The sequence below is a fragment of the Gopherus flavomarginatus genome, chromosome 1 (assembly GCF_025201925.1).
Source record: "Gopherus flavomarginatus isolate rGopFla2 chromosome 1, rGopFla2.mat.asm, whole genome shotgun sequence".
Classification (NCBI taxonomy): Eukaryota; Metazoa; Chordata; order Testudines; family Testudinidae; genus Gopherus; species Gopherus flavomarginatus.
Window position 1 is genome coordinate 12,705,213 of NC_066617.1, and position 16,743 is coordinate 12,721,955.

At 43.6% G+C, this 16,743-nt stretch overlaps 1 protein-coding gene across 3 annotated transcripts in view; it reads right to left on the reverse strand.

Moving 5' to 3' along the window:
• Nucleotides 1-3,072: 3,072 nt before the first annotated feature.
• The window catches only part of SFMBT2 (Scm like with four mbt domains 2), a 205,969-nt gene continuing 192,298 nt past the window's right edge, over nt 3,073-16,743 (reverse strand). For all 3 annotated transcript variants that reach the window (XM_050936826.1, XM_050936824.1, XM_050936825.1), the window contains 3 exons: nt 12,981-13,229; nt 12,684-12,812; nt 3,073-10,273 (listed from right to left, as the gene is read on the reverse strand). In XM_050936826.1, the coding sequence (XP_050792783.1) occupies nt 10,133-10,273; nt 12,684-12,812; nt 12,981-13,229 (519 nt within the window). In that variant the 3' untranslated portion in view covers nt 3,073-10,132. The remainder of the gene's footprint in view (nt 10,274-12,683; nt 12,813-12,980; nt 13,230-16,743) is intronic.

Sequence of the window (16,743 nt, forward strand, 5' to 3'; positions counted from 1 at the left end):
AGCAGGCCCACCCTCTACTCCAGGTCCCAGCCCAGGGACACTGAAGGTAGCAGCCATCCACTGATTCCCTTTATCTAAGCTGTATCACTGCTACAATTTCCTGGGCCACTTCACTGTGGCCATAGCACAGTCTTCACCCTCCCCTGAGGGCAATGGGTCTTGGTCATTAAAGATACAAGGTAACTGGGTGAAATGTAATGGCTTGTGAGAATACAGGAGGTCCAGCTAGAACATCTAGTAGTCCCTTCTGGCTTTACGTGCCATGAACTTGCCTACATCACTATAAATCTTTACTGGACAGGAGCAAAACGAACTGTTGTCCAAGTGGCTTCACTGAGGACTTGGCTACACGCTCCCTGGCCACAATACGAGCTCTGCTGGTTGTTGGGGAAGTTCCGGTTTGGATCTGAATCCAGACACAGGTTGGGTGAAATGCACAAAAGTGCACCAGTGACTTGGGAGCCTCCATCCCATTTTCAAACATGACTTTGATACTTAAGGGCAGATTTTCAAGAGTATTTTGACACCTAAAGATGCAGATAGAGGCTAGTGGGGTTTTCAAAAGCCTAACGCCCAGGTGCCTAACCTGGGCACTATTGTTATTAATAATTTGTATTACTAGAGCACCTAGGAGCCCTGGTCATGAACCAGGACCCCATTGTGCTAGGTGCTGTACTAACACAGTGGAACAGTCATTGCCCCAGAGAGAGACAATTTGTAACCTAGTGCTCAGGGTACCCACCTGGGAGCTAGGAGACCTTTGGGCCAGTCTTCTTGCTTTGATCCACTGTGGCTAAATAATGTCAGAGTGAACAGCTTCAGCGGGAGAGTGAGAGAGCCCCACATCAGATTGTCTCACAGCTCAGTGAGAGGTGGGCAGTCCCTGTTCAAATGTACCCTTCTCCCCAGCACATACCCTTCTCCCCAGCATCTCTCACTGGCTAGCTTAAGTGGCTCCCTGCCATGTGTGCGGACCTTTGTAGATTTCATGCTAATGCGCCTCTCTCCTCCCAGGCATTGTATAGGAGCCTGGGCACCAGCTCAGCTTTGTGGACAGCAGTGTCCTTGTGATTTTTCTAAGCACCTAAAAGTTTGGTGTTCTGCCACCATGTCTGGATGAGAACATAAGACCAGCCATATTGGGTCAGACCAAAGGTCCATCCAGCCCAGTCTCCTGTCTTCCAACACTGGCCAAAGCCAGGTGCCCCAGAGGGAATGAACAGAACAGGTAATCATCAAGTGATCCATCCCATTGCCCATTCCCAGCTTCTGGCAAACGGGCTAAGGACACCATCTCTGCCCACCCTGGCTAGCCATTGATGGACCCATCCTCCATGAATTTCTCTAGTTCTTTTCCTAATCGTGTTATGGTCTTGGCCTTCACAACATCCTCTGACAAGGAGTTCCACAGGTTGACTGTGAGTTGTGAGAAAAAATACTTCCTTTTGTTTGTTTTAAACCTGCTGCCTATTAATTTCATTTGATGACCCCTACTTCTTGTGTTATGAGTAAATAACACTTCCTTATTTACTTCCTTCACACCAGTCATGATTTTTTAGACCTCTATCAGATCCCCCTTAATCATCTCTTTTCCAAGCCGAAAAGTTCCAATCTTTTTAATCTCTCCTCATATGGCAGCCATCCCATACCCCTAATAATTTTTGTTGCCTTTTTCTGAACCTTTTCCAATTCCAGTATGTCTTTTTTGAGATGGGGCGACCACATCTGCATGCAGTATTCAAGATGTAGGCTTACCATGGATTTATATAGAGACAATATGATATTTTCTGTCTTATTATCTATCCCTTTCCTAATAATTCCCAACATACTGACTGACACTGCACATTGAGTGGATGATTTCAGAGAACTATCCACAACTACGCCAAGATCTCTTTCTTGAGTGGTAACAGCTAATTTAGACCATTTTCTATGTATAGTTCCTTTTGTGCATTCAGGCCTAGGTACCTATCTGTCTCTTTGGGCTCCTAAATCCTTTGGAAAATCTAGCCCTTCAGTGCCTCAATCCCACTTTCAGGCACCTAAGGCACTTTGGAAAATGTTCCCCTAGTGGGAAGAGGAGTGATATATGTTTCATGTGAGCTTTGTACCACGTACTGCACTATGGCTCTAATCTCAGCCACCAGCTCTGAGTTTGTCGCCTCTTATGCCCCTTCCAGCCCTGCTCTGCCAGCGTTGGTGGTCTCTGCGCCCTCTCTAGTTCCTTCTCCCACTCCCTGCCCTTGTTCTATGCTCTCCTCATGTATCAAATGCTCTCCCAGAGACTTTTTGCCAAGCCACTACCCAACCCTCTTTCAGCCCTCTAAAAGCTCATTCCTTCCACATTGCTCATGAGAAGTGAGGAATTTTAGAAATACTCCCTCCCAACACAAAACAAAATTATAGAACCACTAAGACACATACACATAAAGCTGAGTAAGGGCACAACCCTATTGTCACAACCAACATCCCTTCTGACCCTGTCTCCGATTGTTGCACGTATTCATTGCATCATGTACAAAACCGGGCCATGATCCTGCAAACCGCTGTGAGAGGATTGACCCTTGAGCCTTGCCAAAGCCCTGTTGAAGTCATTGAGGCTCTGCATGGGTGTAGAAGTCTCATTACAGGATCAGGGCCTTAAACTGCACAGTCTTTAGGCTGGGGGCCCTTGTCTCTTTGAAGAGCACAGCAGCCTCTGGGGAATGGCATAAATAATGGATCGTGTAACTGGAATGGTGCTAAGATCCAATATCAGTACTACCTCCCTCAGAAAGAACGAACTATATGAAGGTATCATCCCTCATGCAAAGACCAAAGAACAACCAGCCAAACAAGACATAATTTATTATTACTTTATTAACAACGCGGCTGTTACAATTCTTCAAGTAAAAAGGGGATTCTTCATTTTGAATAAAAATTAAAATATAACTCTGAATATAGATTTTCATTTATTTACATGAAAACATATATACAGAATACAATCTTACAGCAAACTAACAACATGCCCTTTGCTCTGTTGAATTTTAAAAAGTAAAAACACCAGCAAGTTTGTTTTTTTTTTTTTTTTTTGGGGGGGGGGAGGGTTGTTACACACCAAAGGGGCTATATACATAAGATCTGAATCAAATCTGTGATACAAACTGGAATGCAAAATGGTCAAAGGACTTCCCACGGACACCACTATGAAGGGGTTATGCTGCTGGTCGCCATGCTATTTTCTATCATTATTTGCTTTAAAGAGATGATCGGGTGTAACTGATCATCTTTTTCTGATCTTGTTTTCATTCTGAGTTTACTAACCTAAGGGTTGGTTCTATCCAAACCGTACAGAAATGTCTTGCCTCCCTTGAACTGTTTTACCAGTGACACAGTCCAATGCCCAGGAGGACGACTAACCCAGCTGTAGTCTCAATGGTGGCAGCTCTTAAATAGCCACACAAGCATTTTTCCGGAAACCAGGTCTCTACAAAGGAGAGAACTTGGTTTATGTCCATTAATATTTACCACTGAGAGCCAAGGGCCTGATCCAGCAAAATACTGAAGCACGTGCAGGGGAGCCATCGCTTTGGTTTCCATGGAACTGCTCATATGTTTAAAGTTTAAGCACGTGCTTGAGGGCTTGATCCGATGTCTATTTAAGTCACTCTGCGTCTTTCTATTGACTTCAATGGAAATTAGACCAGGTCCTAAAGATGGGATACACAAAGGTATTTAGGCACCTAACTCCCTTTGGAATCACCTAAAGGTTTTGCTGTCATGGGCCCAAACTCAGCCGTTCTCACCCAGGAACAGATCCCTCCGATCCCAAAGTTGGAGACTTGAAAATGCCATAAGCTTCCTCCCTGAGCGTTTCTTGGGAAGCATCCCCTCCGATGGAATGAGTTTGATGGGGAGAGGTGGCCTCCTGAACCCACAAATCCAGGGGGGCCACAGGAAATGGAACCCCAGAGGAAAGAACAATCTTATGCACTGCTCCCTCCTGCCCCAGGAGTGCCCAAAGCTGTGCTGCTATTGGCCAACTCTCTCGGCAGTCATGGAAAAAACTAAACTCCTACCTGCAAACGTCTGAAAGCTATAGACAGAGGACCTAGCGTTGACTGTATTTCTATTTACTGACATGTTTTTCTTTTTTGGCACTTGAGTTTTTAGCCACAAGGAACAATCTGAGCCACGTCTATTTCAGAACACATTGCACGAGAAAAGAAAAAATGTTCGAAATGGCCTGACATTGCTGAACTCTAAGAAACTATAATGGGATTGGCTCTATTCTCAGAGATACCGAGCATCTGCAGCGCCCACTGAAGTCAATGAAAAGGCTCCAGAAATCATCAGACCTCCTTTTTAAGTGGGTAAAGACTGATTTAGTGGTCTGGCCTTGGCCAGCTGGGTTTGAAAGAGCTGGTGACTGGGTTTGCTAAGGAATGCACTGACTTTCCAATCGAGACGGGTTTCAGATTAAATTTAGGTGGTGATAGGACAGATTTGCGGGGATTTAGGCACCTCACTCCAGCTCACTTTCAATGGGAGTTAGGTGCCAAGCCTGAGGAGCTTTTGTAAACCTCACTAGGCACCTCTCTGATCTTTAGGAACCTGTGGCCCTGTATAAATGGATATGCAGGTAGTAGTGTAGACAGTATATGACGCACCTTCTCAATAAGGGCCCCGTTCTGCAAGGCGCATCATTGGAAGTGCAGAGTGCCATCAATTTTCATTGGGTGTGGAGCGTACTCAGGGTATATCTACACTTCCCATGGATCGATGCTGCGGTGATCAATCCACCGGGGGTCAATTTAGCGGGTCTAGTGAAGACCCGTTAAATCGACCACAGATCGCTCTCCTGTCAACTCCGGTACTCCACCGGAACCACAAGTGTAAGGTAAGTCGACGGAAGAGTTTCTCCGGTCAAACCAGCAGGGTGTAGACAATGTAATAAGTCAACCTAAGAGACATTGACTCCAGCTTCGTTGTTAACATAGCTGGAGTTGTGTAACTTAGGTTGACTTAACCCTGTAGTGTAGACCTGCCCTCAGTGTCCCCAGGATTGGGCTCAAGGGCTCCAGCCTTATCTCCCAGGGAAGAGCTGGGAAGGGGTGGAACGTCAGAACCTGGAGGCCAAGTGTCAGAGGAAGTCTTTCTTTAAAACCAAATATCAGTGCCCAGAGGTTGTTATGCCTCTGTCAGATGGCTCGCGGGGGTGACAGAGGCCAGGGGCAATGGCTTCTTGGCACAGAATTTGGGAGCAGCCTAGCGGTGTTAGGTGGGAGGAGGAAGCTCTCTACCTGCTGGGAGCATTGGGGGAATCTTCTAACAGTTCTTGTAGAGAGGTGGGAAGAACTGTGTTCTGCAGCTGGAGTGGGAGTGAAGGGGCAGGGATATTGGCAGGGAGAGGAGAGGATTAGGAGCTGAGACTTTCCTCCTCCACCCCCTTTGGGTTCTAAGGATGAATATATTTCTCCTTCAGGTTCTAAAGGGTGATCCAAGACGTCAGTGAGGAGAGGGGCTTATTAGCATGGGACCAAGGATATTACTTTTGCATCACATTTTAAATGCTTTAATAAGACACCAGAGAGTAGAGCTTTGCGGCCTATAGGCCAGGAGCTGGATTTAGGTCAGGGTCTATGCCAAGGGGACACTGGAATATGGTGCAAAGCTGCTACCATCTTCCCTGCTCTAGGGGCATCAGAATGTGCCAACCATGGACTCCAAAGTGGACCGGGCTTGCTTGGATGCTCTGATTCAGCACATTCTCCCTCTGCCAGCGGGGCTCCTGCAGAGCCTTGACTGTCATTTAGAGTGGACCATACTTGGTGGTAAAACCCAACGGAGGTCAGCAGCAGGACCACCACATGCTTCCTTCTTGGAGCATAGCTGCTCTCAGGCCCAGCGGGCTGGGCTAGAACAGTGAGGCGTAACGTGCGTCCTTCTCAGTGAAGGCAATGGAACCAGAGTACTGCTTCTTGGCCTTAAGAAATGATCTACCATGGACAATAATGTTCCCAGCCTTTCACCAGAGTAAACATGTTCAGGCCCTTTAGCTCTTCCATCTACAGAGATAAAATATGCCATTGCAAACCCGAATCCCCGTCTAAGAGCCAAATTCAGAACTGGGATAACAAGATGCAGCTTCATCAAGAGAGTCTGCACCCAATTACACCCATTCTGAATTTGACCCAATAGATATTAGGTGAAAATGTGTCTGTTCATTAGTATTCGACCTAGTAACTTTATCCACATTTCAGCCTAGAGCAATCTTTGTTCCCTAGATGACCTTAGCAACACATTATTCTAAAACCTTGTTCATTTTCTGGAACTTCAATTGCGTGCTGGAAAGAGTCATCTGTCAATTCTGATGTCTGTTCAAATCTTTACGTGACAATCCGAGTACCTTGTACAATTAAACCGTGTTCAGAATGGGTTTTGTTTTACATACAAAAAATTGGTTAGGAAATTCAGCTCCACTTCTCTGCAAAGGCAATTATAACAACAGACTACGTACATCTGTTTGATACTTCCCACTGGCTATTCTAGGTGTCAGTATAACAACACACTTGCCACACAGGCCAATTCAGGGTAATTTCAGAATAACTAAGGACTGGAGGCCACAGCTATCAGCTGTCTCCAAAAGGAAGCGAGAACATAAATGAAGACAGTTAAGAAAAACAAGCTGAAGGTGGGGAGTAGAAATATACAGCTTATATGGGCGAAAATTAAACTGCTTTTTGATAGATGTGATTTAAATCTCACTGGTTATTACCATAAAGAAACAACCAACAGTAAAAACTCCCTTGTAACTTTCATGAGACTAGGTCAGTAGCCAAAGTACTGCCTCCCACATGTGCTGACTTTTGTTTTTGCCTGTGGGTGCTCCTCTCTGCCCCCTCCCCACCATGCAGGCCTCGGGGGGGGGGGGTGAGAGGCCAAGCAGGGTGGGGGCTTTGAGGGGGAAGAGGCTGAGCAGGGGCAGGGCCTTGAGGAGGAGCAGTGGCCAGGGCCTTGGGGGGAAGAGGCTGAGTGGGGGTGGGGTCTTGGGGCTGAGCATGGATGGAGCAGAGGTCCAGATACCGGGGCTCACAAAAGATTAATCCACTCCTATGGGTGGTGAGCACCCCCTATTTTCTTTTGGTGGGTGCTTGAGCTTTGGAGCACCCACGGAGTCAGTGCCTATGCTGCCACTCAACCTCTGGACACAGCTAAGAATTTCAAGACTGGACATTATCCTGTGTGCAAAGTATGCAGCCATCCACACCCCGATTCATTCTTACAGGAGTATTTCACTGCCCCAGAAACAGCTACAGTTAGATGATGTTCATTCTATCAGCACGGTGAATGATCCTAAGTTCTTGCAGTAGTAACAAGGAGCTTGGATGCATTAAACTCCTCTCTGGGCCAGGTTCTCTGGTGAGCTTCAAAATGAAGCAAAGGGCCTGAAAATTCACTAGTATCAGGCAGCCCTTAGCTAGGGCAGCTCAGGCATGTTCAGCTCCTGTGCCACATACCCCCTGCCTGGCCCAAGAGTGTGTGTGCGCACTCTGGCCTTTCTTTGATAGGATATAGTCTCTTGGGACTACTGCTGACTGACAGGTTAGAGCAGCCCTGAGGGTGCTCTAACCTATGCCAGGGTGGGAAATAGTCTCAGCTAGACAGGAAGCTGTAATAGGCTCCCTGGTGCCCCTTTTGGTTGTCCCCTATGCAAACTAGGCACAGAATATAATCTGGGCCCTTTCTTTATATGAGTTTAATCATAGGAAATTTTAAAAGAGATGGCGGATATTTAAAAAAATGAGGACGTTATAAAGCGATCATAAGCAATTATCAAAATGATTAGAGTGACATGGGCCGCTGCTCTATGTCCAGTAGAATTTCCATTATAAAATTCATCTCTAATGACTTGTAGGACAAATTAAGGGTTAATTCATTTAGTGATCAAACAAAAAGCCTCAGCACAGGAGCAGCCACTTTCTCCTTGTCCTCTAAATAAAGATCATTTAAACTTTAATACTAGGATCTACAGGACAAAGCAGCTGAGCCTGATTCTGCCAGTCCTCCATGTATGAAACGTCTACCAAAATCAATAGGTGTCTGGCAGGATCCAGCCCCATTTGCAGCAATTTCTTTGTATCCAAATTCCAGAAGAATAAAATTAATCAAGAGTAGAAATAATGGAACCAAAAGGCAAACTAGAAAGACTCCTTGAGAATCTATAGGGCCATCTATATAGAATCTATACTGAGTCAATGGTTCTTGCATAAAACATGCTCCTAAGCAGATTTTGATTCTGTACGTAATGGATGTTTCCGAGTCATTACACTGCACCAAAAATACATAGAATTTAAGGAGTCCTCAAGAAGGAATTTGTATGGTTGAACCCAATGGCAGTTAATGGTCAGTGGGCTTCTCTGAGCATACCTAGTCTTCAGGATAATCAAATTCAAGTCAGCTGCAATGAGACAGTGTAAAGCAGAGCTTTAAAGTAAACTCCAAAAAGAACTGAAATCCGAAATTGATGTTGAAGTGATAATGTTCGAGATCTGGGTCAAGAGGGCAAAAACTCTGGCATTCAGAATGAAGACAAAGATTACGTTTCTGTCTCCATCGGAGTGTGATTTGACATCACAATATCCTAACAGCGCTGTGCAAAATGTTCATAATAAACCCAAGATTCAGGCAGAGCTCCCTGAGCCTTGAGGACAATGGTTTGTTTGTGGCTTCAGAGGAAACCATGTAAAAGTCTGTGGCTTCCCCAGAACCCAGGATGAACATGATGGTTTGGGCTGAGTTTTGCCTTTTTGGGGAGAGTCATTCAAACCTTAAACTCAAAGAAAAAAAATCCTCAATCTTGGTCCTGATTCTGATCCTGCTTTCAGCAGTTTTACAAATGGAGTTAATCCTGATTCACAACAGGCCCAACATGGGGCAGGAGCCCCTGAGAAATGGTAAAAAGGTCACACAAACCCCAGTGACCCAAACCCAAGGTGTTTCACACAACTCTTTATCCTTGCCACAAGGATGCACTGGGCCAGGTTCTCTGGTAGACTCCAGCTACTTTGCACCGCTCCAATGACACAAAGGAGTCCCATGTTCAGTTGAACTGGCCAGAGTGGCACAGAACAGCTGCTGCACAGTGGTGAATCTGGACCTTGATAGACATAGGCACAAAAGGATGGATTGGGCCAGATCCTCAGCTGGTGTAAATCAGCATCCCCCCCTTGCTGAGGTTTTGGGACAAAATTCTAATCTCACTTACCCTAGCATAAATTCAGGTGACACAGCTGACTTCAATAGATTTACACAGGTGAAGATGAAATCACAATTTGCTCCAAAATCTCATCCTTAAATAATGTCCTTGTTTTCTGGGGATTCAAAGTCAGACCTTGAATATTAAGTGACTATAACTTAATGGTCTTTAGTATAAAATACTTCATGCATGCTCCATGGCAAGAATGAAGGAAATACTGTACAGATCCAACTACAGAGACAATCAGCTTACTGTACATAGCTATATTGGGCTTGAGAAGAGTTCCTGGGTCCTATGCTTTGATGCACGCCCTTTAGATCATTGTATTTGTGACTGATACAACAGAGAGCATGGTTTGGATTTCCCGTTTAAAAATCACTTGATAACATGTTCCTCATTGCATCACTGTTATCTCTCTTTCCTTGTAAGACTGAACAGAAAAAAAAGCACATCGATCATTAAGATCAAAGTTGCAGGAAGCCATGGGTCACTTGAACAACGATCACTCACATTTCAATATGAAAGAAGTGTTTTGAAATCACCGAAGGGATCGTTTATGTCCAGCAATTGACCTTAAGACATCACAATCAGCTATAAATGCTTGAACATTTTCCCTGTGGAATGTGTTTGCCATTTGTAGGAAAGCTTGCTATATCATGGCCTTGCTCCCCCACAATATAACACTCTTGGAGAGTTTCACAAAAAGAGACGGCAGCAATACTTCAATGTGCTTTACAAATACGGAAATATTCATTCAACTTGGATTTTTTTTGTTTTTTTACAGGAGGTGTCTCAGAGCTACCAATTCCACGTGTTTTGAGGAAAAACCCAAGTGAATTTTAACGTTAAAAAAAAAAGAGAGAGAGAGAGGAGAAGGAAATGCAAGGAGTAGTAGAGTCAGTTGGCGTATTGTGCATAGAAAGCAACTTTTACTCGCTCGATCTGGTGACACAACTTGATGGCTGGGCCAAGTTTCAGCTCCATGCATTCTTGCACTGTTGGAAGCGTCAGTAGCAGAAGTGCTTGGCCATCAATGTCCTAGGGAAAGAAGAGACAATGAGAAGTTGCTGTTTGCAGACTACGATGCAGAACTTGAAAAGATGGAACAGTTGGTTTTGCTTTAGGGCTGGTCAAAGCGGGACTGACATCCCGGGAGAGGAAGGTGTTAGCCACACGGCAGCAGCATATTAGTATGCATGATATATCTTACATCTAGAGGTTCCACTGGAGACCAGAGCCCTACACAGCAAAGTGCTGTAGAGACAGTTTCTGCCCCATACAGCTTACACTTTAAATCAGGGGTAGGCAACCTATGGCATGGGTGCCAAAGTTGGCACGTGAGCTGATTTTCAGTGGCACTCACACTGCCTGGGTCCTGGCACCGGTCCAGGGGGCTCTGCATTTTAATTTAATTTTAAATGAAGCTTCTTAAACATTTTTAAAACCTTATTTACTTTACAAACAACAATAGTTTAGTTATATATTATAGACTTATAGAAAGAGACCTTCTAAAAATGTTAAAATGTCTTACTGGCACACGAAACCTTAAATTAGAGTGAATAAATGAAGCCTTGGCACACCACTGCTGAAAGGTTGCCGGCCCCTGCTCTAAACAGACGTGGATGAGAAAGAGTAAGTACTATCCCCATGGTACAGGTGGGGAAGCCGGCCCCAGAGAGAGGCCTTAGGTCAGACAGGACATGTGAGGCAGAGCAGGGAGCTAACTGCAGAATTTTGGAGTCCTGTTCCTTAACCACAATGCCATACTTCCTCTCTATGCTGCATCGGCCCCTGATCTGGAAGGAAAATCTCTAGGGAGTAGAGGACAGTTCAAAGCATGCCCCTTTCAGTCTTTGGCTTCCCCTGCTACTAACAAAAGTGCTAATTTGGATCGGGCCACTGGGAACCAATTTAGGCCACTGGTGCACTGATACCACTGTTTATGATTGCTGATCACTATGGTCTCATTCCCCCATCAATCTGTCTTATCCACCTGTTGTCTTTAGTCATAATTAGATTGTAAACTCCTTGGGGCAGAGACTGTATTTTTGTTCTGTGATTGTACAGCTCCTAGCATATCCGCTTCTGGTTCATGAGTAGGGCTCCCAGGCCCTGTGATATACTGTATAATAATAATTAATAATAAAATAACTCATTTCACATAGGCCAATGAACAGCTGTCAGAGGGCAATCGTTTTCAGACACAACCAATGGGGTTTGGCTTTGAACGGCAAGTGAAAGATTCCTATAGTTCTTCCCTGGTTCCCTTAGCTGCCCAGTGCCCCAGATGAAATAGATTTTATAACCATTATCTCCTGGTTTCCTCCTTGGTTCTGCTGATTAATTACGCGTTCAAGGCTTTAAGAAAAACAAAAACCTACCACATTTAAAGCCAACAAGCAGAATCTGAGCATATGATCACAGGGGAAAAATAGAGGTATCCAACTGCAGTCAAAGGAATTCACAATGTAGACAACACAGTAAAGGTCAGAAAGAGCACACACTGTGTCCACAACTAGATTATTTACCATCCTCTGGACTCCTAAACACAGATGATGCATGTACATGATAAGCAGTCTTCTGATCACAAACACCTACTCTAGTTTTTTTTAACGTTTCAACTCAACGAAGAGGCACATTGCTAGGGGCCCCCAGGTGCTGTCTTGCAGATAACTAGAGCCAAAGCATTGCTCACGTGCGGTTAGCTGAAGATCGATCTCATAGCACTTTAGGCAAGAGGAAGGGGGTTAGCTTTGGTGTCTTGGCAACATTCCAGTCTGGTTAATATCTTATTTCATAGATTCGTAGGGCAGAAGGGACCACTGTGATCATCTAATCTGACCTGCATGGAACCTCCCCAAAATAATTCCTAGAGGATATTTTGAGATATCATTTACTAGGATTCTCCCCTTCAGCATGAATTCGATAGCAGTGGATGTTATTCATTAGTGGAGTGACTATTTCTATCTATCTAGGGCCCATTGAAAGATACTATTAGCTTGATGACAGCAGTGCTCAGCTCCTGCAGATTTAATTGCCTTTAATTGGAAGTGTTAAGAACGTCTTAAAATCAGGACACGTTTTTAGGAGCCTGCCTATGGATTTTGGTGCCTAATTTCAGTCAGACAATTTCGACCTAGCCCAAAGCCATCCACTGATTCAGAATCTGGGTCTTCTGCGTCCTGGTCCGGTGCTTAATCTAATTATGGTAGCTAGGGTGACATTCACACTTGTGTCATCAGACATCCTATGTACCATTTAAGTGCCACCTAAGCCCGATGCACGGGCCCCATACTGACCCTGACAAGGATGAATTTCACCTTTAATGAACAAGGAAGATCTGTTCTTCACCCTTTTCATAAAGGCTCAGTTGCACTTTCTTGTACTGTGAATAAACACCATTAACACAGTGTCTGCACCCAGAGAGAGGTAAGATGTGGCAGCATACCTGTTCCTGAAATATTTTGGCTAGGGGAGCGCAGTCTGTCAATTTAATAAACCTCACAACGTCAGTCACTGTCCACTCCAATGGATTGCTGTCGAGGATGAGTTTCTCTTCCTCTTCTTGATTTATTTCCTGCAAGAGCCAAAACACTTGTAAAGAAAAGGTTACAGTGCCCAGAATGACTCATCTGTAGAGCATGTGGCACTCTCTGCAGATGGTTAATACTTGATACAGAAGGTTACGTCAATAGAAAAAATATTGCCATTAATTGGGAGCTAAGTAGTCCACCAATATACTCACTTCCTTGACTTGAGTGCACTTCTCTCCTTCAGGGGATGAGAGACACTGTGTTTTGCGGCCCCTTCTAGCTCTCTCGATGGGAGCGGGTCTGTCTGACTCCATGCTGCTCCGTAATGTCACTGATCTTCTTGGTCGGGCTGAAGGTACCTCAGCAGAGGAGGTGTCAGTCTGGTCATCACGTAGCTCTGAGCTGGTTTCTTCGCTCCCTGTCTCATCTTCCATAGCATCTGGCTCCTCCTCTTCACTTTCCTAGAGCGAGATCGTCACAGAAACATTATGACATAGGGATTAACATAAGATTACATCTTACTCTCATTTACACTAGTGTCAAATCAGAGTCATAGCACTGACTTCAGCTGAATTATACCCCTATATATGCCACAGTGTCGTACCATTTAGGCCCCCAAATTTAGGTTCGGTTACAAAACCTAGTATTAAAATGAATTTGTATTCCTATTTTTTTAAATGTCAGTGAAAACAGTTTTTCGTTTCAGTGTGAACGTTCCTCTGCTGTGCTTGCAACTCTAACATTGCAATCTTGTGCTAAGGCATGAGAACTGGGAAGTGAAACTGACTAGAAAAAGAATGAAACTGACTAGGTTTCTTCTCACTTTCCAAGCTGAGAGAAGGTAAAAAGCAAATTAGATGTTAAAGCATTCTTCTTTTGAAGTCCTCAAAGTGATGGAAAAATGTACTACATTCTTTGATAATCTACTCTAATGATTAATTACCCTGACTGTTAAAAAGAAGCACTAAAGCTGGTCAAACAATGTTTCGTTTCAAGTTTTTCACTGGAAAATACCATTTTTACAGAAACGGAAACATTTAGAAAAATGGGTCAATTTTGATGAAATTTTGTTTAGGCAATAAAAACTGAAACAAAGCATTTTGATGATGTTGAAATGTCCCACTTTCATATTTTCAGAATGGAATATTTAGATTTTTCATTTCAAAATGACTTTTCCAAATGATATTCATTGTTTTTATGTAAAAAAAAGTTTTAAAAAGTTTTAAAAAGTGAAAAATTGTAAATGTTTTTATTTTATCAAAAGGAAACATTTTGATTGATCCGACACAGAGTTTTTTCAGAATTTCATTTGGTGAGAAATTGAAATGTTCTGATTACCTTTCCATTATGGAAAGGAAAAAAATTAAAATGTGCAGAATTTCCTGCAAAACAGAAAATCCAGCTCCTCATCAGCTCTGATGAGCACGGTATTTCCAAATTTGTAATTCTACAATGTCCCCCATAAACAAAAAATGCTGGACATCGAACATATATATGTAAAAGCACACAGCGGATGAATGCTGCTCAGAATTTGAGTTTCAGTAAGTGTCAGTGCATCGTTTTGCTCACATTTGGGTTTTCTTAATGAGAAAGCAGAATTTGACCAAGAAGGATTATACTTTAATCCTGCCACCATTTTCAAACATTCAAGCCCATTAACTTGGAAGGGCTTGAGTGGGTATTAAGACTGCCCAGTTTGTCTTGTCTTACAATGGATGGTTTTGTCTGTTACCAGAAATCACATTGCATATGTGAACTGGGTTAATAATGACTATTAACTGCACCACTCAGGGGCACACAAATCTTACCCCTCCAAGGATAAATGTACACAGCAAAAACTGTGCATGAGCTAGCCTGAGTGAGATTGAATCCAACAATATCCGCGAAGACGGAGCCGCATGGGTCTCAGTGCACGTTGTGCAACCCTGGCATGGACCCTGAGTACATACTTGGCTCACAAGCGCACTCTGAAGCCCACGCTTTGCTGTTTTCATTACTATGGTTACCCATGCTAGCTGGAGTTAAGCTAGCTCAGGCAGGTTATCCTACGTGCAGCTTTTGCTCTGTAGACAAATCCCAAACATTACCAAGCCTTGCCACTTTGTTCCACTTCATAGAATCATAGTCTTTAAGGTCAGAAGGGACCATTCCGATCATCTAGTCTGACCTCCTGCACAACGCGGGCCACAGAATCTCACCCACCCACTCCTGTATCAAACCTGTGTCTGAGCCACTGAAGTCCTCAAATCATGGTTTAAAGACTTCAAGGTGCAGAGAATCTTCCATTTACCTCACTTGCTTAAGGTATGATCCAAGGGCCATTGAAGATAGTGTAAAGTCTCCTACTGACTTCTCCTACTCTCTAACCACTCAGTGACAGACTTGAAGGTGGCAATTTTGCAACAAAAAAAACTTCAAAAACAGACTCCAAAGAGAGACTGCTGAACTCGAATTAATATGCAAATTAGATACAATTAACTTAGGTTTAAACAGATACTGGGAAAGGTTGGGTCATTACACTAATTGAATCTATTTCCCTATGTTAAGTTCTCTTCACACCTTCTATGGGTCATCTCAATTATATTTCAAAGGTTTTTTTTCTCCTGCTGATGATAGCTCATCTCAATTGATTGGACTCTTCCAGTTGGTATGCGTACTTCCACCTTTTCATGTTCTCTGTATGTATAAATATCTTCTGTCTGTGTGTTCCATTCTGTGCATCCGAAGAAGTGAGCCCACAAAAGGTTATGCTGAAATAAATGTATTAGTCTCTAAGGTGCCACAAGTACTCCTGTTCTTTTTCAGATACAGACTAACACAGCTGCTACTCTGAAACCTACTGACCTTAGTGTGTCTTGGATCCACACCTGATTTTGATGTGTGTATGATTTGGGCCCAAGTCCCACAAACACTTGCTCCTTGTCTACACTCAAAGAGTTTTCAGCTATAACTATATTGGTATAGCTATGCTGGCAAACCCTCCTAGTGGAGAGACAGCGCAGGTGGCAAAAGAGTGCTTTTGTAGATATGCAGCAGAATCTCAGAGTTACGAACCCCAGAGTCACAAACTGACCAGTCAACCACACACCTCATTTGGAACGGGAAGTGGACAATCAGGCAGCAGAGAGAAAAAAATAAAAGGCAAAATACAGTACAGTACTGCTAAAAATAATAAAGGGAAAGTATAAACAAAGATTTGACAAGGTAAGAAAACTATTTCTGTGCTTGTTTCCTTTAAATTAAGATAGCTAAAAGCAGCATTTTTCTTCTGCATAGTCAAGTCTCAAAGTGGTTTTAAGTCAATGTTCAGTTGTAAACTTTTGAAAGAACGACCAGAATGTTTTGGTCAGAGTTAAGAACATTTCAGAGCTACGAAAAGCCTCCCTTCCTGAGGTATTCATAACTCATAGGCTCTACTGTGGGAGAGAAGGGATAGCTAAGTGGTTTGAGCATGGGCCTCCTAAACCCAGGGTTGTGAGTTCAATCCTTGAGGGGGCCACTTAGGAGTCTCAAGCAAAAAAATCAGTACTTGGTCCTGCCTAGTGAAGGCAGGGGGCTGGACTCAATGACCTTTCACAGTCTCTTCCAGCTCTATGAGATAGGTAAATCTCCATAATGTGTAGTCTATAACAGTTACCTGAATAAAATTAGCAAAAAGTCTTTTTTGCCAGCATAACTATATCTACACGAGGGGTTTTGCCAGCAAAGCTCTACCAGTTAGAAGCAGAATTTTTTTCAGCCTCCTAACTTCCATAGCTATGTCAGCAAAGCTTTTAAGTTTAGACCAGGCCTTAACAGGTGCTTAACTTTGCCCATGAATAATGCCATTGGATTCACATGTGAAAAGTTAAGTATGTGGATAAGGGCTTGTCCACACGTGTTGCTGCATTGGTTTAACTTCAGGTGTTATTTTAAACAAACGTAGCTAAACTGGTTGCAAGGGTTGGGTGGACACTTATTTCTTTTCAAGAGTAC